Here is a 27660-nt window from a genome sequence, read left to right on the forward strand (position 1 = left end):
CCGCGGGCTGAGCGCCCGTGTCAGCTGCAGGCCTGGCCCAGCCAGACCCGAGGGGGTTGGGGCCAGGCGGCAGGGAGGATTAGCGAGGTGATTAATTGAGGTGGCCCCTCCCACCCAGGTGCTGGCTGCTCTGAGCCACAGAGGGAGGGCCAGGAGGCGGAGGGCTGGGGCTCCAGGGGTTGGAGGGACACCGGCAGCCTGGGTCTGCCACCCCTCACTGTAGGACATCCACAAGAGCCTCCCCTCTTTGGGCCTCAATTTCCCCAGCTATGAAACAGCTAGAACTTGCCCCATGGGGCAAAACAACAGAACTTGCCCCATGGGGTAAAACAACAGTACTTGCCCCATGGGGCTCTCACAGGGACTCAATGCATCGACGAAAGAGCGCTGCACAGTGACTGGCAGACAGTGAGCGCTTAAAGAACGCCCACTGCGACTGTTTCTAGCATCTGGGGTGAGGAAAAGGCCCTCTTAGATTCATAGCTGTCAGCAGGGAAGCTGAGGTTCCCAGAGATGAAGGCAATTCCAGCTGGCTCTCCTGGACGTTGTGCAGGGCAAGGAGTATAGGGCATTCTAGCTGGGTTTTGAGGTAAGAATAGAAGTTCACTTTTGAGTCACTCAATAAACACTTAAGTGAGCTTACCATATACCAGGTGCTATTCACAGCAGTAAACAAAACAGACCCAAATCTTGGAGCTGGCATCCTAGTGGGGACAAAGACAATCTGCAGCTACGTGAGTAGAATGTAGCGTGTCAGGTGCAGAAGCCTGGGGAGAGAACTCAAGTGGGGAGGGGGGGAAGGTTGGTCTTTTAAGGAAGGTGATCAGAATGGGAGATGGAGTGAAAGACTGTAAATTCTGGACAAGACTGGGTGTGAAGGGGATAGTACTGGGGAGCCATTGGAGGTTGTGGAGCAGGGAAGGGGCACAGATGGCATTTTCGATGAGCATCTACTGTGGGCAAGATGGAAGGCCAGGAGAAGGCCAGAGGCCTGGTCAGGGCAAGGTGCGGGGAGATGGGGACAGGAGGGCAATTCCGGGGGAGGAGGAGAAAGTTTGAGGAGGCGGCGCAGGTATACCCAGGCCCCTGTTTGCAGGACAAGTGGATGATGGGCTGTCCCTGAGGTGGTGCCTGAGGGCCAGGGCAGGATCTAGGTTGGGACTGGGACTGGTGTGCCACCCCCCGCCCCAATCCAAGGAGCCTAAGGGCTCAGGGAGGAGGGTGCCCTGAAAACTGAGAGGAGGGGGACTGGGAGTGAGAGAGGGCAAGGTGAGGCCTGGAAACAGCTGCTGGATTTAGACACAGGGCAGAGGACAGGAGGGAGGTCCCAGTAGAAAGAGGCGGAGGCCCAGCCCTATGGATGGACCAGAGAGTGAGTACGAGAGAAGCAGAGATAGATCCTTCTGGATGTCGGCTTCGTAGGGGGAGAGACACACACACAGAAAGAGAGATGGAGAGAGGTACTCTCACGTGCGTGTGCACTCAGACGCACGTGCGCGCGCGCACACACACACACACACACACACTCTCTCTCAGCGGGCCCTAGAGGAGTTGGCGGTAGAGTCCAGAGGCCTTCAACCGGGAGGGAGGCCTGGGGTGGGCAGGAGAATTAACGCCTGAAGGGGCAGCTGTTTCAAGAGGCTCCCTGGGGCCCCTCTAGGCCTCAGCTGCCTGGTCTGTAAGGTGGGCTGTGGACAGGAGAGCAATGCCTGTGGTGTCAGGGGAGGTAATTCCCTAATTGCTTCATCACTTTAAAATGCTGACGAGCTGCTCTGGTCTCAGGCCCCAGCTGGCTAACTGGCCCCGGGTGGGTTACGAGGTGCAGGAGGGATCCGGGTGTTGGGCGTGGGGGGCTTTGGCGACTTAGCAGGATGCGGCTGAAGGTTCAGACGCTGTGTCAGCTTAGAGGGCCGGATTAGGGGCGGGCCGGGGGTGGTGCGGGGCCACAGGCACAGGTGGCCCCCTCCAGCTGGATTAGGGGGGCCAGGCCACTCTCAGCCCCTCCAGCCTCCCACCTGTTATTTCTACCCCAGGAAAAGTCGCTAAACCCCTTCAGGTGCCGGTGGGGAAACTGAGGCCTGAGGGTGGCTGGGCTCAAGGGCACTGCAAGTCAGCGTGATGCCGAGACTTTCTCTGGCTCAGCTGGGGCAGAGGTGGGTCAGCCGAGCTGGGAGCGTGTGCTGTGGCCTGAAAGCCCCTCATAGCTCAGGGGGTCCTGGAGTGGCAGCCATGCCCATCTGGCCAAAGACCCCCCCGCCCACATCCAGGCATCCTAGAGGCTGGCTGGTTGGGAACGTCAGAGGGGGAGTGGTTGACAATCGCAGCAATAACTGAGCACCAGCTGTATGCACTCAGCCCTTCACTGGTGTGAGCCTTCGGGGTCCTCACGCCTGATCAAAGAGGAGGCTGCTGGGACTCAGGGAGGGGGACTGTCCCCTCGGTTTGCCCAGAACACGGCAAGATTAGCACTTGTGTCCCTCATCCCAGATACGCCCTCAGTCCGAGGCAGTGGGCCACGCAGCCAGGGGGTCGCCAGGACTGGCACCTGGGGCTGAAGGCCCAGAGCCCCAGCCCTGCACGGGAGAGGACAGGAGGCGTGGGGCCTGAGGACAGGCCTTGCGGCTGGCGTGTTTCAGCAAGCGTGCCCCTGGAGTTACTGAGTCAGGCTGTTAGGTCGTGACAGGTGGGGGACACGGGAGGCCACACAGGAGTGTCCCCAGGAGGGGACACCACAACAGTGGCAGGCCCTCCCTGGGCTCCCATACACCCTCTCTGAGGGGCCAGGGCTGGGGACAGAAGAGGATGCCAGCACAGGGAGCTTAGACCTCTGTGGCTGCTGGCACTCTCTCATGGCCCTTTGCAACTGGGACCCCCGAGGGCTTGGGGTGGGGTCCTCACCACTGAATATGGCGCCCACGAGTGGTGTGCAGTGGAGAATCTGTGCGTGATGGCAAGTGGGTCCACAGGGGGCTCTGGATCCCTGGGGGTTTCCTGGCTCCATCCCCAGGGAAATGTATGTCCTCAAGGGCTGCAGGGTACTAGCTGGGTGAACCCCTCAGGGGAGAGACACCTGGACAGGCAGATCCCCACCCCGGCTGAGTGATGGGGGTGCCCCAGGGGGACACAAGGGGCAGCAGAGAGAGACAGACACCCAGTCTCTGGTACCAGTCTTTATCCAGGTGCTAATTCTTCGCCTCCCCGGAGCTGTGGTGCCCATGGGCGGCCCGCAGCCCCCCACATGGGCCTGCCCCTACGATGCTAGCCGGGTGGGCAGCTCGCTGGCCCTGCTCCTCTTCAAGCCTGGACCAAGTCCCCACCCTGTACCCCCTACTCTCTCGGTCCTCTGGGGCTTGAGGCCCTGTGGGCAGGGTCAGGGCTCCTGGCTGTGAGGCGAGGTGGAGCTGTCCACGTCCTGCCCCCCAGTGGGGGCCGAAGCACTGGCGCTGCGCAGCTCCCGGGCCAGCTTCTCGGCCAGTTTGCGGAAGGGCGGTCGGCGAGCCGGCTCAGCCTCCCAGCAGCTGCTCATGAGGGCATGGATGGGGCCTGGGCAGCCTTCGGGGGGCTCCATGCGATACCCCTTCTCCACGGCCTCTGACACCTCCTTCAGCGACTGTGGGCAAAGGGCATGCTGGTGTGGGCTGGGGGTCAGGGTCACAACCTCTAGACCTGAACAGGACCCAGCCCTCCCCCTGGACCCTGCTCACCATCTTGGGGTATGGAGCCCGGCCGTATGAGAAGACCTCCCACAGCAGCACCCCAAAACTCCAGACATCTGACTTGCTGGAGAACTTCTGTGGGGCCCAAGATCAGGTTGAGGAGGGACCCCCTCAGGGCTTCTGCTCCAGCCCTGCTTCCTCCAGGAAGTCTCCCTGGGTTGACCTTCACTTTCTGGTCTCCTTCCAGTAGACTCCTGCCCCCAAATCTACCCGCCCACCACAAACTCAGCCTCAGAGCAAGAATGAGGTTATTCTTGCTGTCAGTGCTGAGCCCAAGGCTGTTTCAGAAATGAGGAGACCAAGGCCCAGACAGGGGCTAAAAGGAACAAACATGGGCCAAGGGCTGACTGGGAGGTGGAGCAACTTCCCGTGGGAGTTTACAGAGGTCAAGAGACCGGCCCAGGGTCACACGGTGGAGCTAGGTTCCAAGGGCCCCGGTGGGTAAGGAGGGCTCACCCCGTGTTTGAGAGCCTCGGGTGCCGTCCACTTGACTGGCAGCCGGCTGGAGTCCAGTCCCTTCCTCTCGGCTTTGGCCAGGCCGAAGTCGCTGACCTTGGCCACCAGGTCCTCGGACACAAGGATGTTCCGGGCGGCCAGGTCTCGGTGCACCAGCTTCTTGCTCTCCAGGTATTCCATGCCCTCGGCCACGTGCCTGGGGAGGGGGCGGGGGCACGGGGCTCTGGTGCCTGGGCCACAGACTCCTCCCTGCTCCGTGCCTGGGTTTTCCCGCCCCCTGGGAGCCCCACTCACAGGGAAAACTGCAGGAGCTGCGGGGTGTTTACGAGGGCCCGGCCCCGCGTCCGTAGGAAGTTCACCAGGTTACCCTGTGGGGGAACACAGGCGGGGATGGGGGGTGCTCGAGGCTGCTGGGCCGCTTCCCGCCCGGCCCCGCCCGGCCCCGCCCCCACCTTGCTCACGTGCTCCATGCCACGCCCCACCTCGGCTCCGCCTCCTCCTTGGGCCGTGCCCCCGGCCTCGGCCCCGCCCCCACCTTGCTCACGTGCTCCATGCCACCCCCCCCACCTCGGCTCCGCCCCCACCTTGGGCCGCGCCCCGGCCCCGCCCCCACCTTGCTCACGTGCTCCATGACGATGTAGAGGCCTTGGTGCAGGATCACACCGAGCAGACGCACCAGGTTCTTATGCTGCATCTTCCTGGGGGCGGGCAGGCACGGGGTGAGGGCGGGCTGGGACCCCCCTCCCGGGTGGCCCTCCCCTCACCCGGGACTCACGTCATGACCGCCGTCTCGTCCAGGAAGGCCTGGGCCGTCACGTCGCACTTGATGTTCTTCACGGCCACCTTCTGTCCCAGGTACTCGCCCTGCAGGACGGCTGGGGGCAGGCAGGGGCAGAGATCAGGACCCCAGAGACCGGACAGACACAGGGACATACTCATTCACATGGACCCCACAAACGCAGCTGCGGGTCCCCAGGCCCAGAAACTGCCTCACCCCACAGGCTCCAGACCCCTGAGCTAAGAGAATCACCCAAGCCAGGGGTCTGCCAACTGCCGCCCTCGAGCCCAGGCCTGTCCCCTCCTGGTTTTCCCAAAGGCCCGCAAGCACAGAGTGATTTTTACACTTTTAAGTGGTTGGAAAAAATCAAAAGAATATTTCATGGCATGAGAAGCACACGAAATTCCATCTCAGTGTCCACAAATAAAGTTTTATTGGCATACGATCATGCCTGCTCATTTCCCGTGGCGGCTTTCTGCCACATCAGCAGAGCTGAGCAGATGTCATAGACCATCTGCCGCGCAGAGCCAAAAATATGTGCACTCCAGCCCTGTACGGTGTAGTCGTGTGACCCCTGATCTAAGCCCCGGGGCCTTCCAGAATAACAACTCCAGGCAGTGACATCCCAAACAGACGGACCAGCATGTGCAAGAGCCCAACCACGGTAACTCCTCCTCGCCCGGCTGTCCTGAACCTCCGTTCACAGAGAGAGGAGCCCTTGAGGTCCTCAGCCGCACAGCGTGGACGTGAATTCACCTCTGTGCCTCCAAACACTCAACGCACCCCCACGGCCCTTCAGCACTCCAGCACGCCCTCACTCACCTCCAAACTCCCCCTCTCCGATCTGCACTCCCAGTGTCAAATGCTGCAGGTTTAGTAACCAGCCGGCTGTGGGGGAAGACAGGTCAGAGGAGTGCCGGGCTCCTCCAGCCCCTCCCACGCCGCTCCGCCTGGCGGGAGACCAGGCTGGGTCTCCCACAGCACACAGTCGGGTGGCTGCTGTTCCCAGCAGTGGCCCTAGGACACACGTGAGGCACTGCCCTCCTGGTACTGAAAGCAAGAGAGCCCAGCATTCAGGGCTGCCCTTTTCTCTTCTTCCTGAGGCCATGTCCTTCCAAGGACCCCGCAGCCTCTTCCCTTTACAGCCCTTTCTGTTGTTGTTGTTTGGGGTGGTAATTAGGTTTACTTATTTATTCATTTTTTTAGTAGAGGTACTGGGGATTGAACCCAGGACTTCGTGCATGGTAAGCACTCGGGCTACCACTGTGCTGTTCCCTTCCTTTACCTCATGTCACCCAGGGACACACACAGACCGAAAATATAACAGGTTCAGAGACTGGTAAAGGTTCCAGAAACTTCCAGAAACTTTTAGCACTCTTAAGTCCTCATCTGCGCTCCAGCCTCCCTGATCTTTCTCTCGAGCACTCCTGTGTTCCCCCTCCTCTGTCCTCCAGCGGGTTCTGCAGGCCGCCTCCTCTTCCTCCACAAAGCCCCTCTCCAAATCATGAGCACTTGGGTACGATCAGGCATGGTGAGGCCAGCCTCCACCTGGATGCCACCCCCAGGATGCTTCCGAGAAGACCGCCATGATCACCAAGTTCGAAAGGGGTGGCCACGGAAGGGTGCATTTGCCTGAGTATTGAGGATTTCGCTACTCAAGGGCTGGACAAGCATTTTAGGTGAGGGGAACAGAACACACAACAGTACAGAGGCATGGGAAGAAACAAGGAGTCACATAACCCGGTGAGGCGTGGTGCAGCTTGTGAATATAGGAAGGACCTTTTAGATGAAGCAGGAAGAATAGCTCAGCCCCAAGGGAAGGTTCTGGAAGGCAGTGGAGGTGCCTGGCCTCCCTCTTTTAAGCAGGGGAGTGATGTGGGTGGATTTCCACAGTAGAAAATTGCCTCTGAGACCACAGGGTTTGGGAGGAAAGGGCACTCCCTGCTCAGGAAGGAGGTGGTCTGATGAGAAGGTCTGAGGTTGGGTCAGGGCAGGCGCAGCCAGGCAGGGAGGGACCAGATTTAACTGGTGTTAGAACTCGGCCGTGGAGGGGCTGTGGGAGGGAGGGGAGGGTCGAGGTTTGGCCCGAGTTTCTGGCTCAGGTGACAGGGTGGATGATTGATGGGGACACGGGGAACCAGGCCAATACTGTGCTGATCAGTGTGGGTGGGCGTGCCTGCCCGACCCAAGGGCAGCCCAGGCCTTCTGCCTGCAGAGCCAGGCACAGCGACCTGTGATGAGGCCTTGGCCGTGTGCCCAGCCAGCATGGGTGGGCAGGGTGGGTCCCCTACCCTTGGCCAGCTCCTCCTCTGCTGACTTGGTGCCCTGCTTCCTCTTGGGTTTCGCCAGCTTCGTGCAGATGGCCCCCTTGTCCTTGCTATAATGCTGCAGGGTGGGGCAGGGCAGAGGCAGCTGTGAGGGGCGGAGATCAGCCCAGAGACCAGACAGACACAGGGACATACTCACTCACATGGACCCCCACAAAGGGGGCAGAGACCAGCTGGCCCCTGAGTGTGGGGAACCCCTGCATCCCAGCCCCTTCCCAGGGGAGTCTTTGGGTGGGGTAGCTGGGAGTTGAGGAGGAGGGGGGTTTGGTTCCCATAGGACTCGTTGGGCTGGTTTCCATGGGAACAGAAAAGGATGCAGACCAGGAGGAAACAGGAGGATGGGGGTGTGTCTTGGGATTGATGTCAAATTGGAGGTTCCTGGGAGTCCCCAGAGGAGTCACCCCAGTCCATGGAGGTGGGACCCAGAGTATTCAGACCACCTGTAGGGTGGGTGGTCCATGGAGACCAGCCCCTCCTCCGCATTGCGGGGCATGTGGCTCTGGGGCCCCACATCCACCCAGCTGTAGGGATGGGGGCAGAAGCTGGTGTCCCTCCATCTGCGCACTGGCGGGCATAGGCTCTGGGGTCCTGGGCCTGTGGTGTGCGTACCTCCACCATATCCATGAGGTTGCAGAAGCAGACTGCCTCGTCGATGGTCAGGTGGCCGTCCCGGTGCAGCACACGGTAGTGGATGACATCACGGCCGAAGCTCACACAGAGCACGTAGTCGCCTGGGTGCCGCGCGGACTCTCGCACCAGGAACAGCCCGTCTTCTGGTGGCTGCAGCTGCTGCACAGCCTCCTGGCCGGAGATCTTCCCGTGGAACCACCTGCGGCCAGCAGGAGGGAGGGCTGGGCTGGGCTGGCCCGGCCGTGCTGACCCCACCCCAGGGCCGGGGCCCTTCCCCGCGACTCACGGCATGAGGCTGAGCTTCGGGTCAGCGGAAAGGGCCTCCCGCTCCCGCAGCGCGCCGGCCGCCAGCAGCCCCTCCTGGCCACTGGCATGGTGCTTGGCGCGGTACCAGCTCTTGTTCTGAAGGGAGGTAGCCGGCAGTCGGTGTGTGTGTGTGGGGTGTCCTGGTAGACCCCCGCCATCCCCCACTGTGGTCCCCAAGCACACCCAATCCCCCCTGCCACTGCTCACCTCGCAGGCCTCCAGGATGGTGACCACGTCGCCCTTGCGGAAGGCCAGCTCCCCGGGCTTGGGGCGAGTGTGCTCACATTTGGTGATGCATTGGGTGCCCGGGGCCCAGCGCCTCTTGGTGGGGGTGCAGACAGGGAGAAAGGGGACATGAGGGAGACATGGGGGTGGGGGGTGGAGAGAGACCCAGAGGAGAGAAAAAGACTGGATTGAGACAGAGACTGAGAACAGAACACAGAAAGAGAGAGGGCAAGGGAGCAGCCAGCTGAGGAAATATCAGAGTCGCAGACAGAAGTGGGGCCTGGGGCAGACGGTCAGGAGGAAAGGTGAAGGAAAAGCAACTCCGAGTGACCAGAGGAAGCCTGGGCAGACGCCGCCTAAAAGACACGGGTCAGAGAGTGCTCCCCCCACCCCCCCGGGCTATGGAGCTGAGGTCCTGCGACTGAGTAGAGGAAGGACCCGAACACAGGCACTCAGGTTGGGGGTACTCACCGTTGGCATCCTGGCTGAGCTGGGTGAGGGGTGCCAGGCGTGGAGGAAGCGAGGGCTCCCCTGGGGAGGGGGCAGAGACCAGCTGGAGAGCCCAGATTCAAGCCAGGCTGGGGTCCCAGGGGCTATTATTAACACTTCCAGCCCAGGCCAGGTGGAGGCGACAGCCAGGAGGTGTGGCTCCTAGAGCCCCTTTGGGGAGGTGGCCTTTCCCCAGGTGAGTTCCTTAGGATGGAGCCTGGCCCCACCATCATCCCTAAAGGGAAACTGAGGCACAAGATAGGCACAGAGCCAGTGGCCAGGGGCTGGCTCAGGCCCCAGCATCCCACAGTGTGTGGGAAACTTGGTGCCACCTAATGGAGCCTGGTTCTTCCTCTTTTTTGGTGAGTAGGCAGGGGCAGGGAAAGGAAATAGAGGATGATTCAAGGTCATTCCCAAGAATCTCTGACCCTGGAGGGGGCGGGGGCCGGGGCAGTGCAGCAGCGCTGCGCTCCTCTGGCTGCCAGCTAAGCCTCTCTGATCCTCCCACCCCGGCCAGGGACAGACACACAAAGTCCCTCACTGCTGCTAGAGGGGAGGCTTTTCTGCCCTCTGCCTCCCCCATGGACCCCACCAAGTGGGGCGGTGGGCGCTGGGTGGTGGATTGGGGTGGGTGAATCTCTGCCCCTCCAGTATGTGCCCCTGTAAACCCCTACATGTACTCACACACATACTGATCCATGTACACATGAGCACACACAAACACACAGGTGGACACAGGTACCCACAAGCAGGCGCGTATGCAAGCAAAGGCAGGTTCACCTAGAGACAGGTGTGTACACACGTCTACACGTGTGAACACACACAGATGCTCAGACATTCCGAAATGTGTGTACCCGCCCTCCCCCCACCACACACACAAACCCACACTTGAACACCTGGGCGCCAGAGGCTGGGCCACCCGGGCACGCAGAGCTGTACGCAGGGCCGCGCACACGCAGCTCGGAGACACGCGCACATCCCTCCACGTGGACGCGCGAATACACACACCCGGGGGCTTGGAGATGCTCACACCCGCACCAAAAAGAATACCACCCCAGCCCACGCCTGATCGCATCTAACCACCCCCAGCCCCAGGCGCGCACCCGCCGCGCGCTCCAGACGCGCACGCTCGCGTGCACACCTGCCCCTCCTGCGCTCGCCGGGTCCCCTCAACCGGCGAGCTCTCTGGGTATCCCCACTGTCCCATGGTCTCTCCCTCAATCCCCGCCGCCCCGCTCACCTGTTCAGGGGGCGCCCCTGGGCCGTACCCCGCACCCGCCCCCAGGAGGGCCCCCGCGCGCCGCCTGCGCACCCCAAGGCGGCCCCGGCTGCACAACTTGGAGCAAGTTGCTCCGTTTCCTCATTTTGGGGGAGGAAGGAGGGCTGGGATCGGGGGTAGCGGGAGGGGCGGCAGCCGGGGAGGCCCCTGCGGGTCCTAGCGCCGGCCGCACTGCGGTCGGCTCGCGCGCCGCCGCCGGCCCCTCCCCGCCCCGCCTCCGGGGCCCCGGCGCCTCCCGCGCAGCCCGGCGGCTTTACGGGCTCCACGCCGCTCCCTGGCCTGGCGCCGCGGGGCGCTCGCCCCCGCGCTTCGCGGGAACCCACGCCATGGAGCTTGGAACTAGGGTCGCGCGCGCGCGTGCCCAGGGAGGGGAAGAAGAGTGAGCTACCAGTCCGGGGAGGTAAGCAAGCCACAGAGCCCAGATGACACCGTGGACCTTTCTGACTGCAATTTCAAAGTCTTCAGTCACCTCTTCTGCCAAGGAGGGGCTCATTTCAGTACCTGGTACCTGTAGTGGGATGTTGGTGTCTGGCGCAAAAAAGTGCTCAAAATGTCATCTGCTACGCGTATCATTATCATCATCATCCACATCAAGGGAAAATTGAGGCTACAGGAAGAAAAATCACCTGGAGGAATCCTCCTGGCAGAGTAGACATCCTTGGAGGGTTAACTGTGGGGCCAACCCAGCTGCACCGCTGGCAGGTGCTGCCCACCTCCCAGCCTCGGTTTCCTCTTCTGTAGGGCCCAGCAGCCCCAGCTTCCAGCTCAGAGGACAGTTTGATGAGCATTTGATGGTCCCCCAGGTCCTGGCTGCCAGTGGTCACTCTGTGAGCCCCGTTACAATTCTTTCTAATGGCTGAGTCTGCTTGGACAAGGATGAGGCTGATCTTAGGAGAGTGATGAACCAAGATGCTCAGAGCTTAATTTTCTGTTACCTCACAAGGTGAAGTGTCTGTGCCTCTAAGGTGTCATGTGGGGGAAAAAAGTCCCATATTTCTGAGAAGGCTCAGTTACAAGAATTACAGATATTCCATATTGTGGAATATTATGAAACAAAAACGAGGCTATGTATTAAAATGCTAAAATCTCCGGTTCTCAAAAACCACCACCACTATCAGGACGTGACCCAATACAAACTGCACAATCCCTTTCACATTACACAGGAGACAGTAAGTCCAAGGGGAACATTTGAGAAGGGGACCCTCCAACCGGCAAAGGGTTATGCCCAGCGAAGGAAGCTGGCAGGAGGAGGGAGCGGGAGAGGACTTGTGGTGGCGTGTAAGTTGCTAATACTGGCAGTGTTTGCAGCAGGGGTTCCTGCTCATCAGGCTCCCTGTGCCGGTGGACCTGGCTGCGGGATCATCCCAGGGCGTGCCCCCGCCCTCCACTTCCCAGCTGTGGGCTAGGGACTGGGGCCTCTGGAGCCAGCATTCAGCTGGGTCACTGGGGGTCAACCATATATGGCAAACCATCATCACTTGCTCAAAATAGAAACACAGCGCCAAAGTAGCCACAGCGGAAACCCAGCAGCGTCATTAGAGTCACACCAGCCACGATGGAGGCCTGCACACGCTGCTCAGCAAAGCCACACGCCTGTGCTTAAGCCGCTCAAATGCCCTGGCCCCTCATGGAGACTCTCAGCCAGAGAGACGGGAGGAGGGTGGGAAGGAGCCTGCTTTCCCCTCTGTGCATCCATGATACTTGGTGTCTGAGTAACATCTACATCCTCCCCAGGACCCCCAGGGGTCTTTGTCCCACACTCTGGGGGGCCCTTCCCTGTTGGGACTGGAGAAGGACAGACTTAAGGAGGCAGCATCAAGTGCCCTAATCAAGGGCTGGCCTGGGGCAGGGAGGCCCCCAAGGTGAGGGCACGGGGCACGAAGCTGTGTCCCACTCTAGGGGGATAGATTTGAGTCCATGGTTTATTTGGGTCAGAGCTACAGAAGGGGTGAGATCCCCATCCCTAGAAGCATCCAAGAATCAGCCATGCTGAGTCACAAAGACTCGATGGCTCTACCAGTCCCCAGAGTTGGCAATACCATTTTCTCCTGCCTCCTGCCTTCTGCCAGCCTGAAGCCCATTGGTAGCCACACCATGAGACTGGACTCCCAGACTTCCCTGGTCCTGGGCTCCTTGCCCTCCACATTTCAGTCCTGTCGACTTGATTCCAGAAGTTCTCTGCCCTCCCCCACCCCTCCTCCCCCACAAGCCCTGTGGTGCAGGCTGGTGACACAGAAGCCCCCTTCCCGACTCCGGCCTGCTTCTAGTTTTCCTCCAGCTGTCATGCACTTTCCACTGCACCAACAAGGGATGAAAATGTGATTGTGGCCCTCCCCAGCTCTACACCCGTCCATAGCTCCCCACTGTCCATAGGACAGAGCCTAAAACATTCAGTCTGGCATGCAGGGCTATTTGCATTCAGCCTCCAACTGAGCTCCCTGGTCTCGTCTCCTGCTCCCACCAAGCACCCACCAGTCTGGCAGGGCTGAACTGCAGGAGTTTGCATGCTTTTGCCCTGGCTGTCCCCGCTGCCTGGAATGTCCTTCCTCCCGTCCAGCTGGTATCTCCAAGTCACGCCATTTTGATGAAGTCTTCTGGATGCCCCCACCGTTCTCAGAGTAAGACCCCCTTCTTTGCCCTGTAGTGACATCTCAGCGGAGGCACTAGCTCTCTCCTCTCGCTGTATGATGGGCGTGGACCTGGCCTTGGTGACTGAGCCCATCAACCTGCCTGAGAAGGAGCCCGCCCAGACGAAGCAGAGGTGAGAAACAGAGAGAGAGAGACTGAACCCTTCAGGAGGAATTCGGATCCTTGGGTCCAGCCATGCCTGGAGTCCGTGCTCTGTCTGGTGCTGGGAGCTGGTCTTTGCTCTTTGGTTGCACCAGGAAGGGATTTCACTTGCAAGCAAAAGGATTCCTAATACTGAACGTGGGATCAGGAGCTGGGGGTTGAAATGAACGGGCTCTGGGATGTGGAACTGGTGAGTCAGGTTCAGTTGCCCTAAAGCCAGCTAGGAAGAGGGAACTCCGGGGTGTCCCCTTCCACGAGCGGATAAGTCCGCCTTCCGCTCACCAGGTCAGGTGGTGCTGGCTTCCGTCGCTTGCAGCAGAGGAACCCTGACGGACCCACCCGCCCCCCTCCTGAAGGCCTTTCTTTTGCCCCTCCAGATCTCACTCTTCCTCACCTTTCTCCTATTTTCACTGTTGCAATAACCTTCCTTTCTCCAAACTCCTGGAGATTGTTGGGGCCTATCCTCTCGTGGTGGAATTGGAACAGCTGAGACCCAGAGAGGCGAGGCTGCTTGCCCTAGGTCACACAGCTGGCCAGGGCTGAGAGGCAGGCTTGCGGACTCCCCTGGCGGGGTTGTGAACTTCTTGAAGGTGGGGCATATTTCTTATTCTCCTTACTAATAGGGAGGCAATCATAGTAGGCATGAACAAGGAGGGTCGCATAACAGGCGCTTTATGTAGCACATCAGTTGGGATTAGGGTTGGTTACATGGGGTGGAAGACCCCAAGTGCTAGAGGTTTGACTTAGGAATTAATCTCCTGTGAGGAAGGCAATCCTGGGCTGTGACAGGGACCTAGGCTCCTGCTGTCTTGTGGCTCTGCCTTTCTCAGCACTTGAATTTCCACTTCTGGATCTAAAATGTCTGCTCAGGCTCCAGCCATCCCATCTGCATTCCAGCCAACAGGAAGCAGGAAGTTTCAGAGAAAGGTGTACCTCTTCCCTTTGAGGGCTCTTCCTAGAAGATGCACGGGACAACTTCACTTCATCCCGTTGGGTGGAATTTAGCCACATGGCCAAACCCGGGAGCAGGGGAAGCTGGGAAGTATAGTCTTTACTCCAGGGGCCAAAGGAAGCGGGGAGGCAGGAGCACTGGCCTCCTTCCTCAAAGCTCCCAGGCGCGCCCCCACCTCAGGGCTTTTGCAGTCCTGGGCCTCCTGCTGGACACTTCCCCAGCGCGGAGTTTTCAGCCCGCGGGCACTTCACATCCCCTTGCCTTGAAGCTCTGCAGAACGACCCTGGTCAGATAGAACATGTATTTCACTCTGTCTTGTTTACTGGCTGTGTCCTCTCTAGAACGTCAGTCCCCCGAGGGCAGGGAGATTGGATGGTGACTTTCACAGCTGTGGCCTCAGTACCTGGCACATAGTAGGTGCTCAGAACATAATTTTTGAGCCAGTGAATTTGGGGGAGGGGAGAGGTAATGAGCAGTGCCTGTCACTTGTGAGGGGACCACTCTCACTGGACCCATTTAGTAGACGAGAAAGCTCAGAGGGTGCCGAGGCCAGCCCTGGGACACAGGAAGTGGTGGGCGGGGCTCTGGGCCCAGGCCCATCGGGCTCCAGTGCACACACACCGGCACCCAGCAAGGTGCGGGCGTGTGAGACCCCAAGGGGAATGCGCCCCAGCAGCTGCCTGGGTCTGCAGGGCAGGTGAGGCGGGGCAGCGGCCGCCAGCTGTGGGGATGCCGGAGCTGCCGGGGCCCCAGCGGGTCCAGGGCTGCAGCACGCGGCCTGATCAGACTGCCCCAGTTAGCACACCTTTAAATTTAGCTTTCTCTCCCTGCCAGGGGACCTGGGGACTCAGTGTAGGGATGCTCCCCTCTTTCGAGGAAAAATGCTTTGCAACCAGAGCACGGTCTGCTGGGCCATTCTTGACATGTCCAGTGAAGGGCCTCTCAGGTGACCTGCTTTGGGTGCCGAGGGTAAGCCTCGGGCAGCTCTGCCTCTGATGGGCGAGGCTGCCTGCTCTTCCCCCACGTCCCTTGTCCCATCTTCCTTGTACCAAAGGTGGACCTGGGCACCTAATTTCCCAGCTACGCTCGTGGGTTCAACATGTGTAACCTGAGTCTGGGTCATTTCCTGGCTTAAAACCTTCCCATGGTGCCCGCTGTGCTTGGGAAGCCCAAGCCCCAGTGTGGCTTGGTGGCTTGAGGCTGTCACCTCTTTTCTCCCACCTCTTTCCTGTTCCTCAACTGCCCCAGACGTCGTCCAGCCTCAGGGCCTTTGCATGCGCTGTCCCCTCCACCTAGTATGTGCTCCCCCTCCAGCTCTTTGCAAGGCAGGCTCCTTTCTAGCATTTCTACCTCCTCCAAGAGACCTTTCCTGACCGCCCAGAGTGGCCACCCATCGTCTAAGCCGAATCGCTGCCTGTTACCCGGTCTTACTCTTGTCAGTTGCCTCTGACTCTCCTCGCTCCCCTCGACAGAGCGTGGGCTCTGTGCATGAGGGCAGGGGCTGGCTCTGGCTTGTGCAATTATTTATCTCTGGAGCCTGGCACATGGCAGGCCCTCTCAGAACACATGGACACAGAATCGCATGAAAGGATGAAGTCAGAGGAAGAGTGGGTGATCCACAAGTTACCGGGAGGCAAGCCGTGTCTGTGCGAAGACCTGCCCCTGTGCCCCCACTCCAGGGTCCCACCTTGACCCTCCCCATTCCCCGGCCCCACACCCTCTTCGTCTGACTTGGGAGTCAGCAAGCTTTCTGTGAAGGCCCATGCGATCTCTGCCTTGGCTGCTGAACCCTGCCAAGGCTGCCATCGAGAGAGAACATAAGGGAAAGAGAAGACGCATGGCTGTGTTCCAGTACAACGTTACTTATGGATGCTGAGATTTCTGCTTCTTGTGCTATTCGCATGTCGTGCAATTTGTGACTCTTTCCCCTCACGGCCATTTAAAAATGTAAAGAGCCATTTTTAGCTCACGAGAGGCATAAAATCAGACGGTGCGTTGGACGCTGGGTGAGAGGGCTGCAACTTGCTGACCTTGGGTCTCTCTCAGTCTTTATTTTCTTATAAGTAGGCGCATTTTCTAATCTATTTGATCTTGGAAGTGCACTTCTCCATCTATCACATTAGATGTGTCTCTATTCACGGCACACAGCAAGCTCTCAAGTGCTCTCCAAACTCTATAAAGCTCCCTGACTCAGTGATGAGCCCCTCGAGGGTATATGTGTTTTCCTCCTGTCAAAATTAATAGTAGCAATATTTGCAGAGTGTTAGGCTGTATGCTCAAGACTGCGCAAAGCTTCAAAAGACTTTTAAACAAAGCACTGTGTGTCTCCCTTCCCAAGGGCTGCCGCTGCTGTTTCCACTGGCTGTTTCTCCGGCGTTTGCGTCTACCTTTCCAAATAACACATCTCTGGATTTATCAGCCGAACGTCGCCCATCGATTTCCTAGGCCTGAAAGCACAGGCTCAGCTGTATCAGGCATACTGCGCTTCCGAAAGTGCTATCACAATTCTTGGTGAAATGAATAGTCAGTGCTTATGTCACTGTATGTAAGTAGTATTCACAGTAGAGCAAAGTGCACCAGGGAACAGTTTTATTTTCTAGGACTTATTCTTTTGATTTTCCTGGAGTTAGTGATTGCCTTTGTTTTGTGTGACTGTGACTCCCTCCCTCTCTCAGCCCCTCAGGTGGAAACTAATTTCTCCACTCAGGGCCAGCTGCTGCCCAGCCGTGGCTTGGGCCCCTCTCTTCTTCAGCATCCAGGGTTCCTGGGATGTAGCTCTGGCTTCTTGGGTCCAGGTCTCCCTGTTTACTGGTTTGTGCCCTTGTTTTGGGAATGTGCACTCCCTAGGTGTTTCCAGAAAAAGTGTTTTCCTTCCACTGTCTTGTGGGATTGGTGGTTTGGCTGAGGACAGCGTTCTGGGTGGTGGATAATTCCCCTTGCCTCTTGTCTTCCAGCTTTCAGGCCGGGGCAGTGGCACCATCTGAACTGTCCTGTTTCCTCATCCTCTGCTTATCATGTGTTTTTACCACCTTCTCCCTCGCTCTCTGGGAGCTTGTAGAGCCTTCTCCTTACTCTCCACACCCTGCATGTGCACAGCGTGGCTTGGTGTGGTCTACGTTCACCTGTGACGCTGGACATGCAGCGGGTCCTGTCGTGTCCCCCAGTCCTGGCAAGCTTTCCTGCCTGATGGCACTCACCAGTGATTTCTTCCACTTGGATTTCTCTGCTCTCTCTCTGTGGAATTCTTCTTTGTCATATATTGGGCTTCCTGGATTGACCTAATTTTCTCTACAATTTTTTTTTCTTTTTGTGGTCTTCTCATATTTTTTTCTTCCAACCCTTCTGTTGCCATTTGAATTTCGACTATCAGGTTTTTCATTTCCAAGGGCTCTTTCTGGTTCTTCGAACACTCCTTTTCAAAAGGCAAGCTTAAACTTATTTCCTGGCTACTGTATCTTCTATCAGCTCTCTGAGGATAACGTTTATAAACATAAGGGTTTTTCTAGAACTGCTTTCTTCTGTTCTCATTGTCTCATTCCTCCACGTTACTTTGCCCCCTCTGTTTGGGTTTCAGTCTCTTCACTGGCTAACACTACGAGGGGAGGGCTACAGAGCTGACCGGAAGCTCCTCTTCAGGAGGTGGCTTCACTGTGGGAGGGACTGTGGTGGGGGCTGGCTCTGTTGGGGAGTCACCGGACAACAGCAGCATCTGTAGGGCTTTTCTCATGGCCTGGGGGCCAGTGTCACTGTTCCGCATGCGGCTTCCATCTGAATCGCCAGTTTTCACCCTCACCCCTACCCTCCACCGTGTCTGCGTCCCTGAGGCTGAATCTTTCTGGGCAGCAAGCATTTAAAAAATGACATTTATTGCTGAATTCTCCCCACAACTCTGCAAGATTGGTGCTCTGGGTTTTAATCCAACTTTACAGAGACTCAGGGAGGTGACACCCCACGGCTAACGTGTAAAGGGCCAGAGTCACCCTCACTGCGTGAAGTGACAACTCCGGCTCCTCTCTGGGCTCTCCCAAGGAAGGCAGTGTGTATTCTGACTGAATACGGAAAACACTTCAACCTCCTCGGTGGAAGACACAGGGAGGCCCCTGGAGTGGACGGCTCACGGCACATAACAGCTGCTCAACCAACACGTGGTGAGTGAAGGAGAAAACGAAAGGACGGCGGCTGAGGACATAGGACATTGCAGAATGAAACCTGACTGCTAAACATATGTGCAGAAAAGCATTTTTGAGCATGAGAGAGCCCCTGACTTGGGGGCAGTGGGGGGAGGGGGGAGCTCACAAAACTCTGAAGGAGCGCAGCTCCGTACACGGACGTTTCAAGCGCCTTAAAACGTTCATGCCCTTTGATCGCGGGCATCTGTGGGAGAGACAGAATCCCAAATGTTCAGGAACATGTTTGCTGAGGGATAATTTATAATTTGAAAGCCATCTAAATGTCCAACAGTTAAGCAAATCAGGGGACATTCATCTGGTGGAATATTACACAGATATTAAAATTTACATCTCTTCATAGTAGCCAAAAAGTGGAAATGACACAAAGGTTCATGAGTGTGAGTGGGTAAAATGTAGTCCACCCACACACTGGAATGTTATCATCCATAAAAAAGAATGAAGCACTGACACCCACTCCCACGTGGACGGACCCTGAGAGCACGACGCTCAGCGAGAGAGGCAGACACAGAAGGACACACAGTGTGTGACTCCATGGATGTGAGGCGTCCAGAACAGGCCAGTCCCCAGACACAGGGAGGGGGCTCCTGGCTGCCAGGGGCTGGGGGAGAGGTATGGGTGTGGCTGCTCATGGGGATGGGGAGTCTTTTGGGGATGATAGAATGTTCTGGAATTAAATAGTGATGTTGATTACACAATGCTGTGAAAATACCAAAAACCACTGAGTCGCACACTTTGAAATAAAGTGATGAATTTTATATTGTGTATTTTACCACAATAATAATAATAAAAGATTTGTCTCCAAAGGTCTCCAGAAGAATTAAACTAGGAAAACCATATCTAAGTACACTGAGAACACAACTGGGAAACCAAAGTTGTTATAATGTCAAGTGAAGAAAAGGAGGAATCAAAATTGTATAAACAGCCCAACCATAACCAAAAGGGCAGGAAATGAGAAAACTGGACAGAAACACAGAGCATTGACAGTGGGTGACTTTGTTTCCCTTCTTACACTTCTCTGAAATTTTCAAGATTTTTGTAATTGGAAAAACCTAGTGCGTTAAAAATTTTTTATTGTGTTAAAACAGACATGAAATTTATTATCTTAACCATTCCTAAGAGCACAGCTCAGTGGCATTAAGCGCACTCACACTGTTGTGCAAACATCCCCACCACCGTCTCCAGGACTTTCTCATCTTCCCAAACTGCAGCTCTGTCCCCATGAAACACTGACTCCCCAGCCCCTCCCCCAGCCCTGGCCCTACTGTCTGCTTCCTGTCTCTGTGGATCTGACTCCTCTAGGGACCGCCTATGAGTGGAATCAGACAGTATTTGTCCTTGTGTGTCTGGTTTATTTCACTGAACATCACGTCCTCAAGGTTCATCCATGTTGTAGCAGGTGTCAGAATCTCCTTCCTTTTTAAGGCTGAGTAATATTCCACAGTCTGGGTGGACCACATTTGTTTATCCATCATCTGTTAATGGACATGGGGTGTTTCTACTCTTTGGCTTCTGTAACTTGTGCTGCTGTGACCATGGGTGTGCAGGTATCTGTTTCCCAGTACATTTTATTTTTCAGAACTTGGGCGGATGTAAACTCCCCCCAGCCCCCACCCCAGGATGCTTTCTCCACCCTAAGGAAGAACATGGGTGCTCTTGCTTGCCCACTCAGCAGAGCCCTAATGTGCTCACCTGAAACATCTTCTCAGCTCTGGAAGCCACACTATCAGAGGGGCAGGGAGCTGATGGAGCCAACATTCCCCCAAACAAGCCGCAGCCCGGCCGAGCCTTGGAGGTTCTCCCGCTACCACTGAGTGCGACTTATGTGGACCCGGGGAGGCAGCGTGTTCTCTCAGCTCTCTTTCTGTGCTATTGGTGACTTTGCAGATGGGATCTGCCCTTCCGTGTTCATCTCCCCTGGACTGCCTGCCAGGTCTGGCTCCAGCCCTGCCCACACGGCCCGCGTCATCCTTCCCACACTCACCTCCGTCTCCTAGCAACTGGGCTGGCCTGCCAGCATCCTGCAGCCTGAGGTCCCGCGTTGCTGTCTCGGGCTGCCTCTCTCACGGCAGCGGTCTGACTTCTCAGGAGCCTGGTCCCGCATCTCCCCGCCAGCCGCCAGTGTGCTCTGGGGTCCTCTGCCCAGTGGGAAGAGGGCTGGAGGGGAAAGGTGAGAAGCGAACACTCTTCAGGCCTGCAGCGAGCTCCATCACCCAGGCGTTCCTTCCATCTGGACTGAGTACATCACTAACCAACTGTTTGATTCTGTGGTTGCATTGCCTAAACTCAGTGTTTTGGGGTTACTAGGGGGGCAGATTTAACTCTCTGTCAACTGGATTGGTTTTAAACCACCTGGTGGGGAAGATCATATCTGTCTTCCCAAGGAGGCAGCGCTGGGATGGTGAGCGGTGGATCGGGAGGTTTCCCAGAGCTGCCACTGCCGGGATGTAAGGGAGGTCCGTGGCAGTGGGACAGGGGCCTCCCACGAAGGTGCCGTGACTGCCACCCCTGAACGCAAACCTGTTCTCACCTTCCTTCATCTTGTTGCCACTGCCTTAGGCGAAGTCTCTCACCCCAACGGGTACAATGATCTCCTGGGGTGAGATGGAAAAAAAGGTGTCTTCTCAACTGACAGGAGGCAAATTCCTCCAACAGAGAGACCCATTTTGGAGGGTCAGAGCACAGCTTCAATCATTAACATATTTATTGAACTACTATGTACTTGGTCCGCTCTAGACCTGAGGGTGCCGTGATAAGGTAGATACACTTCCTGCCTACAGACAATTCACAGCCACAGGGGAAAGGCAGATAACAAATGATTTTTATCAGTGATCATTTTCATAAAGGAAATGAATAGGGTTATGCGACAGGTTGAGGCGGTCAAGGAGGCCTCTCTGAGGAGTGGACACCAGAGCTGAGGCTCAAAGGAGGGGAGGAGCTGCTGGCCACACAGGGCAGGGGAAGAGCTTCCTAGGCAGCATGTGCAAAGGCCCAGGGGCAGGAACAATTTTGGCTGGTTCTCTGAGGAGCAGCAGAGACTAGAAGGTCTGAAGTGGAGCTACTGAGGCAGAGAGTGGAAGTTGGGTTCTTATGGGGGATTTGTCCGGATTTGGGGTTCTATCTAGAGTGGTGCAATCCTGAGTTTTATCCTGTGCCCCCAGCTGCTGGAGGGTTGAAGCTGCTGAGTGCTGGGAGCTGTGAGTGGAGAGCCACAGGAGTGGGATGGACAGGACTTCCAGATGGCTTGGCCTCGAGCACAAAGGAACCCAGGAGGACTCCCCGGTGGTGGTGGTGGTGGTCAGCCTGGGCAGTTGGGCGAATGGCAGAGCTGTTGACCGAGATGCAGAGGGAGAGGGGGAGTGTGGATGAAGCTGCTCTGCATGCAGTGGAGACTGTCCCCTGCGCTTGGTCGTGGCTGCAGCCAGGACCAGCTGAGGGTCACTCTACCTCCCCGGTGTTGTTGGGGTGCTGCTCCCTCAGGAAGGGGCTGGGAAGCAGAGGAGAGTGGCCTGCCCTCCCAGGGAGGTCGCAGTGGTCAGGCACCAGCCGGCCGCTTTCTGTTTCCAGCAGATACTGTGCCTGCTGGAATCAGCCTAAGCTTCGCCTGCATGGGGGGTGCCAATGCTCCAAGGGCCCAGCTCTGAGAAGCGGTTCCTGGCCATCTCCCTGCCCTGGTCTGTGCCCATGGGCATGTGCCACTCCCCCTAGAGTGGCCACTGCAACCTCGCCTGCCCCCTCCCCTCTCTGCCCCAGGGCTTGAAGCTATCAGAAGCTCAGCTGTGACCAGCTGGACCCCCTATCTGGACCCCCCCTCCATCCCCAGATGTTTGCAATGACGATTTGGGGAAACTGCAGGGAAACTCCTGGTAGGGAGCCTGCAATCAGAGAGCCACACCCCTCAATTCAGCTTGGCTGTCCCCTCTTCCAGGAAGCCTTCTGAGATCCCGACCCCCTCCAGTGGCTGTTCATCCCCTGGCCCAGGCCAGGGAGGGTTCCTTGAGTCGCTATGGGGTGTGAGAGCTGAGTGCTTCTTGGGCTGGGTCCCTGGGAGTGTGGGGTCTGCGGAGCCTGGCCTCTCTGCATCCCAAGGGGACGTCAGTGTGGGGCGGCCTGACAGGCCCACACCTGGGAGCACAGCCCTGGGCAGTGCCAGCTGCTGGGGCTTCCTCCCCGTCCGCACTCACAGCCTCAGGGCCTTGGGGAGAAGCGCTGGTGAGTCGGGCCCTGCCCGGAGCCCCAAAAGGTCACCACACCCCGAGGAAGGACTGTGAGGTCCACACCAAGAGAGAAGCGCATTTCGTTTATTCCCCTCCAAACGTCCAGGCAGCTCCACGAAGACATTAGACGTGAAGCCACACACAGGCTGTCCCTTAAACACAGGAATGAACTTGAAGCCGTCAGGCAACCAGAGATCCTGGTGGCCCAAAGATGGACTTTTCTCCTTCAGCACCACTGGGCAGCCGCTCCGAGAGAAATCGTCACAAAGAGGGAGGTTTGGACAGATCAGGGTGGGGGCCAGGCAGGGGTGTCCTCACCTGGTGTCCCACACCAGGCGTGCCTCCCAGACCCTGCCCCCTAAGAGCTGGGCCCTAGACCCACTGGGCTGCACCTACACAGGGAGAGTGGGAGAAAGATAAAGGCAAACCAGCCCTGAGGAAGACACACAGAGCGGCTCCTCCTAGTACAGAAGACGGGGTGCACGGGGTGCAGTACCGTGGGGTCACAGATGTTCCCAGGGCTCGAGGGAGCAGCCAGCTCATATCCTCACCACCCTCTGGCTCTGTGGCCCTCCCCACAGGGGCCGAGGGACGAGCCCAGATTAGGCCCTGCAGACCTCTGGCCAGGGGGCCACCTCCAGGCTGGGGCGGTGTGTTTGGAGCCCTCAGGCTTGGGCACTACTCCAGATCCTCCTGACTTGCCTTCTGAGGCCCGGTTTCCTGATGTGGGGCCCCCGACAGGCCTGCCAAAATGATTTCAAGTCCACACACACGGCTAGGGTGTCCACACGAAGCAATGGAGAAACCCCACACCCTCAGCAGGCCGCAGGGCGTTTAAAGCTAGCAGGGAGTACCAGGGTTAAAAGTTGTGCTGCACCTTCTAGCCGGGGCCAAGGCAGGCCTCGGGGTGCGGGGTGCTGCCCTGCAGCTCAAATCTCCAGATGAAGAGATTCCGCGAGTGATTTAAGCACAAGCGTTTTAAAAGAAATCTACGGAACATTACTGAAAGGAAAACACAAGTGTCCCATGTCAGGGGCATAGCAGCCACTTAGCGGCCCGTCAGGTTCCGCTGGGGAGGCGAGGCTGCTCACAGGGGCCCCTCTCCACCCCACCGGCCCGCTTCCTCTGACCGGCACCCTCCTCGGCCTCGCCCGCCTCCCGCGGCCTCTTCCGGAAGCGCGCCCCCAGCCGACTTTTGGGGGGCGGCAGAGGGTCCATGCCCAGGATCTTGTGGATCTGCCGGAACGCCAACATGCGCAGGGCGTGCTGGGGGCAGACAGCCGGTCAGGACCCTCCTGCCCGCACCCTCTGCGGACTTGGGGGCAAGCTGGGAGTCCAAGCTTAAGTCACCCTTGGGCATGAGGAACTGTGCTGGGAGTCACTCGGGCCAGCTGAGGGCGAGGACTTTGCCTGGAAGCCCCTTGGAAAATCAGTCCTTCCTCGCCTTGCTACAGGGACCCCAGCCCCTGTCTCTCCCAGTTCGGCTCTGATCAGGAGCAATCTGACTCTTTCCATTAAAGGCAATTCGTAAATGTCAGGCTCAATGTAGTTTTTTTTTTACTGCTAGGAGGCTTTCTTATAAATAAACTTGCAAATGAAAGGGAAACCACAGATGGGGGCTCTGCTGGGTGCTGTAGGCTGTTGAGGCCTGGAGGCCTTGACTGGGTGTTTCCAGACCATGGGGCGGGGCTAAGGGACCCACGAGAGTCCCAGCCCGTGAGGCCCCAAGCCTGGACCTCAGCACAAGGGCAGTTTTGGTTCTGGGCCAGGCTGGCCCTGCCCCCGGTAGCAGGCCTCTCACCCACAGGCCACCTGTCTCTGCAGGGAAGGGGGAAAGGGGAGCCACTTCCCAGGGACGCAGAGCAGAAGCAAACGGGGGCTGGGACCCGGGCAGCCTACAGCCGGGTTGAGCTGGCCTGAGTTGGGGAGCCTCGTGGGCCGGCCTCCTACCTGGGCACTGGCCGTGATGTCCTCCCGCTCCTGGAGGGTCATGGACCCCAGGGCGTCCATCTGGTCTCTCTCGCAGGGATCCTGGAGCCCAGGCCCATCTTTGCCAGGGGATGTGGGGGCAGCAAAGAAGCAGAGGGCACCCTCGTGAAGGCTGCAACCGCGGCTCTGCAGCGCTGCGGGGTCTGCACCAGGACCCCACGTGCCCGCAGGCCGCACTGGGCCGGTCATCCCTGTGTCCCCACACGCATTCAGCAGAGCTCCTCTCGGCCTGTGTGTGTGCGCGCGCGCGTGTGCGCACGCATGTGCGAGCGTGAGTTACACTAAGAGGCTCACACGGCGGGCCGGTGTATTATCCTCTTCGTCACTTCATACACTACCATCCCATACTGCTACCATGACTGGAAAGCATTTCGCATCTAGCATATCCTGCGGGCAGCACGCACGCTCTCCCCCAACCCCTGCTACTGTGAACGACGCCATGGTGAACATCTTTGTACACAGCCCATCAGGGAGCTCCCGGTTGTTTCCTTCAGAAATGTCCCCTGGGCTGTCCCCGGCTCCGCAGAAAGGGTGGCCGTGCCATCGGGGGACCCCTCCCCTCCAGCCTGCACCCACCTCTCCTTCCTGGCCCACCCATGCCTCCGCATGGCTCCCTTCCAAGTGACACATGTGTGCGTGTTTGCATCTACTGTCCTGCCTGGGCTGGACCAGGTTCTAGAGTGTCCCGATGAGGTGCCTCTACCCCCATGGTGGCCCTTGGTCTCTGCCACGTGCTCCAGGGTTCTGGGCTCCCTGGCCATTGCAGACTGACCTGTCAGGAGCGTCCCCGAGGCCACGCACTCCAAGACCCGTCTCACGGCGTCCCCAGGGCTCAGAGGCCCCATCGCGCTGCTCAGAGCCTTCTCCACCAGCAGCTCCATGGCCTGGGCCGGTGGGGACAGAAAAGGAGAACTGTGCGTGCCTTGGAGGAGAGGCAGCCCTGCAGCTGGTTCGGGCTCTCCAGGGGACCGGAAGGGAGGCCCCTCTCAGCTCTTCCAGCCTCGCCCACCCACCCCAGGCCCCTACAGGGAGGGTGGTCACTGGGCCTTGCCACCTCCTGGTGTGGCCCCGAGCAGGTTTGTTCACTCTCTCACCTCAGTTTCCCCATCAGCAAAATCCCATCTATGGTAACACTGCAATCTAGCATCACCAAGGTTAAAAGAAACTTGTTCTCTGTGACCGAATGTTCAGCTAGCGAGGGTCAGGAGGGTCACAGGGACTCAGGGACTCACTCAGGCCTGTCTCCTCCTCCAAGAAGCCACCTACCTGCGGGTTCTGAGGACACAGCTGGACGTGTGAGCTGTCGTGGGGGGTTTGTCTACCCTTACAGAGAAATGGGCTGTGGGGAACGGGGCCCCCCAGCGTCAGAGAGAAGCCCGCTGTCACTCAGCACAGGGCTGACCACTGCGCTGTCCACAGGGGGCGGTCCCGAGAGTGGAGGCCTCCCTGGGCCCTGGGCAGGAAGCCGAGGTTTGGCAGGCACCAGAGCCCTTGGTTTTGGAGATGGCCCCCATGAGTAAAGCCAAGGGTGGCAAGGGTCAGGGCGGGAAGGGTCCAAGAACCCGCCTTTGGGGGTGGGAGCCAATGAGCTGGCAGCAGAGGGCCAAATGTAAAATGCACACGTCCCTCCGAGGTCAAGGCGCTTGGCCCCCTTCCCAAGGATAACATCGTCCACCGTGGCTGGGGAACTGCTGGGTCTGTGACAGGAGAGGGACACTCAGGCACAAGACTCACTGAGGGGCGCACAGATGAGATGAAATTCCAAACACAGGGTGGAGGAACCCCAGAGAGGGCAGGAGCTGGGGTCTCACAGCCTGAAGGCCTGGGGATTTGGGGGACACAGGGGCCTTGCATCTTCTCTTCTCTCCCCCAAGAAGGGCTCCAGGGCCTGCTGACTGCCGGGAGTCAAAAGCCCGGAGGAGGTGGGGCTGCACCAGGACAGCACCCAGCGGCCGTCCTCGCCCTCTGCAGGCGCCTGCAGGTCTGGGCAAACACCCCACCTTCCCTGGGGCGCCCTTGTGTCTGCATGCTCCCTGGCTCCGCCTTGAGGTTGTGGCTTTAAGATAATGCAGTCAAATGAGTGTGTGCCCTGTAGCAGGCCTTGCCCTGCGGCCAAGGGACTCCGAGATGCCCCAGCCCGCTCCACCTCTCCCAGCGCTCAGGCTGACCCCGGCCCCTTCTTGGAGACCTGAGTGCCCAACCAGGAAACGAGGCTCGGGGCTGCAGGGCGGCTGCCCGGTGCTGCCTTACCCAGTCCGGCAGGGCCCCCCAGGTGGGCACGCGCTGGCAGAGGTCCCGAAAGACCCTGATGACGATCACACAGGGCTGCAGGCCGCTGGCTCTGGCCTTCGGGGAGAAGCGCACAGTCAGCTCCCAGGAACCACGTGCTTGTCCCACGGGAGAGGGGCGGAGGGAGGAAGGGCTGAAGCTGGGCAGAGAGCCCGCCGGGGGGCCCATCCTGGAGGTAGTGAGGGACTCCAGGAGGCATGGGCTGGCCTCGAGGGAGGTGGCTGGGAGCGGAGTCCACTCCCACATGGCCCAGGCCAAGCCACCTGGCCCAGGTCTGAGCCCTCGTGCCGGCCACGGGGTGGTGCCCCCACCCCTAGAGCGGTGGTCATTCCTTTCAAGTTCCCAACACAGTCAGATGCCGGGAAGAAACCTCCACTAGGCTACCTCTGGACAAGGACACGTGAGCCGAGCCACTAGCCAGGGAGCTGCCCCACACGTCTAACCCCCATTTGTACTGGGCCCCCTCCAGCCCCCGCCCCCTGACCTGGAACCACTTGGCGTGGCGGAGGGCAGCCAGTGACTGGAGGCATCTCTCTGGGCTCAGGACGTCCCCCGGGTCGGGGGGAGGGCCCTCCATTCCTTCTAGAAGAGAAAGGCTTGTGGGCCTGGCACCCCTTCCCGTGCTCCCGCCTCCCAGACTCAGTTTGGAGGCCTCGTTGCATTTATCCAGAAGACAATGGTCCCTCCCTGATGGCCCTTCCTTCGGGGCGCTGCAGAGACCACGGGAATCCCATCTCCCCCGACGTTCCGGGCTCCTCCGAGGAAGGAGCTCCATGCTCGTCCCCCGGCGCCATCAGCACTGACTCCCTGGGCTAGCAAACTGCAGTTCAGATGGAACACTATGCATGAAGCCAGATTTCCAGAAACTTCCTCATGCACGATTGAAAGGGAGACAGTGGGTCAGGCTTGAGCAGGGCCCCGTGTCTGAGGGAGATTCTGACCCGGTTCTTCTTGCTTCAGGAATATTCTGCTCCCCTCATCCTAGGAGCCCCAGCTTTTCAGGTCACAGGCAGGAACAGATTTCTCTTTC

At 58.5% G+C, this 27660-nt stretch overlaps 2 protein-coding genes across 12 annotated transcripts in view; both read right to left on the reverse strand.

The window, feature by feature from the left end:
* Positions 1 to 3159: 3159 nt before the first annotated feature.
* MATK (megakaryocyte-associated tyrosine kinase) lies at positions 3160 to 10315 on the reverse strand. Of its 3 annotated transcripts, none has more exons than XM_031436940.2 (13): positions 10168 to 10315; positions 8910 to 8969; positions 8421 to 8534; positions 8194 to 8309; positions 7887 to 8106; positions 7242 to 7335; positions 5773 to 5838; positions 4948 to 5047; positions 4786 to 4870; positions 4467 to 4540; positions 4173 to 4368; positions 3705 to 3791; positions 3160 to 3610 (listed from the first exon to the last, which is right to left on the reverse strand). In XM_031436940.2, exons 2-13 carry the CDS (start codon positions 8916 to 8918, stop codon positions 3371 to 3373), a joined length of 1401 nt encoding a protein of 466 aa, XP_031292800.1. In that variant the 5' UTR covers positions 8919 to 8969; positions 10168 to 10315; the 3' UTR covers positions 3160 to 3370. The 3 variants fall into 3 exon arrangements, with proteins under 3 accessions (XP_031292800.1, XP_064335806.1, XP_064335807.1); XM_064479736.1 differs by having other exon boundaries at positions 3160 to 3628; XM_064479737.1 differs by lacking the exon at positions 3705 to 3791.
* Positions 10316 to 22422: 12107 nt separating this feature from the next.
* The window catches only part of ZFR2 (zinc finger RNA binding protein 2), a 39446-nt gene continuing 34208 nt past the window's right edge, over positions 22423 to 27660 (reverse strand). For 2 of the 9 annotated variants that reach the window (XM_064479741.1, XM_064479738.1), the window contains 4 exons: positions 27115 to 27212; positions 26592 to 26687; positions 25114 to 25225; positions 23629 to 24383 (listed from right to left, as the gene is read on the reverse strand). In XM_064479741.1, the coding sequence (XP_064335811.1) occupies positions 23929 to 24383; positions 25114 to 25225; positions 26592 to 26687; positions 27115 to 27212 (761 nt within the window). In that variant the 3' untranslated portion in view covers positions 23629 to 23928. The other 7 variants (XM_031436944.2, XM_064479743.1, XM_064479740.1 and 4 more) reach the window with 7 other exon arrangements.

This window comes from Camelus dromedarius, chromosome 27 (genome assembly GCF_036321535.1).
Source record: "Camelus dromedarius isolate mCamDro1 chromosome 27, mCamDro1.pat, whole genome shotgun sequence".
In the NCBI taxonomy this organism is placed as follows: Eukaryota; Metazoa; Chordata; class Mammalia; order Artiodactyla; family Camelidae; genus Camelus; species Camelus dromedarius.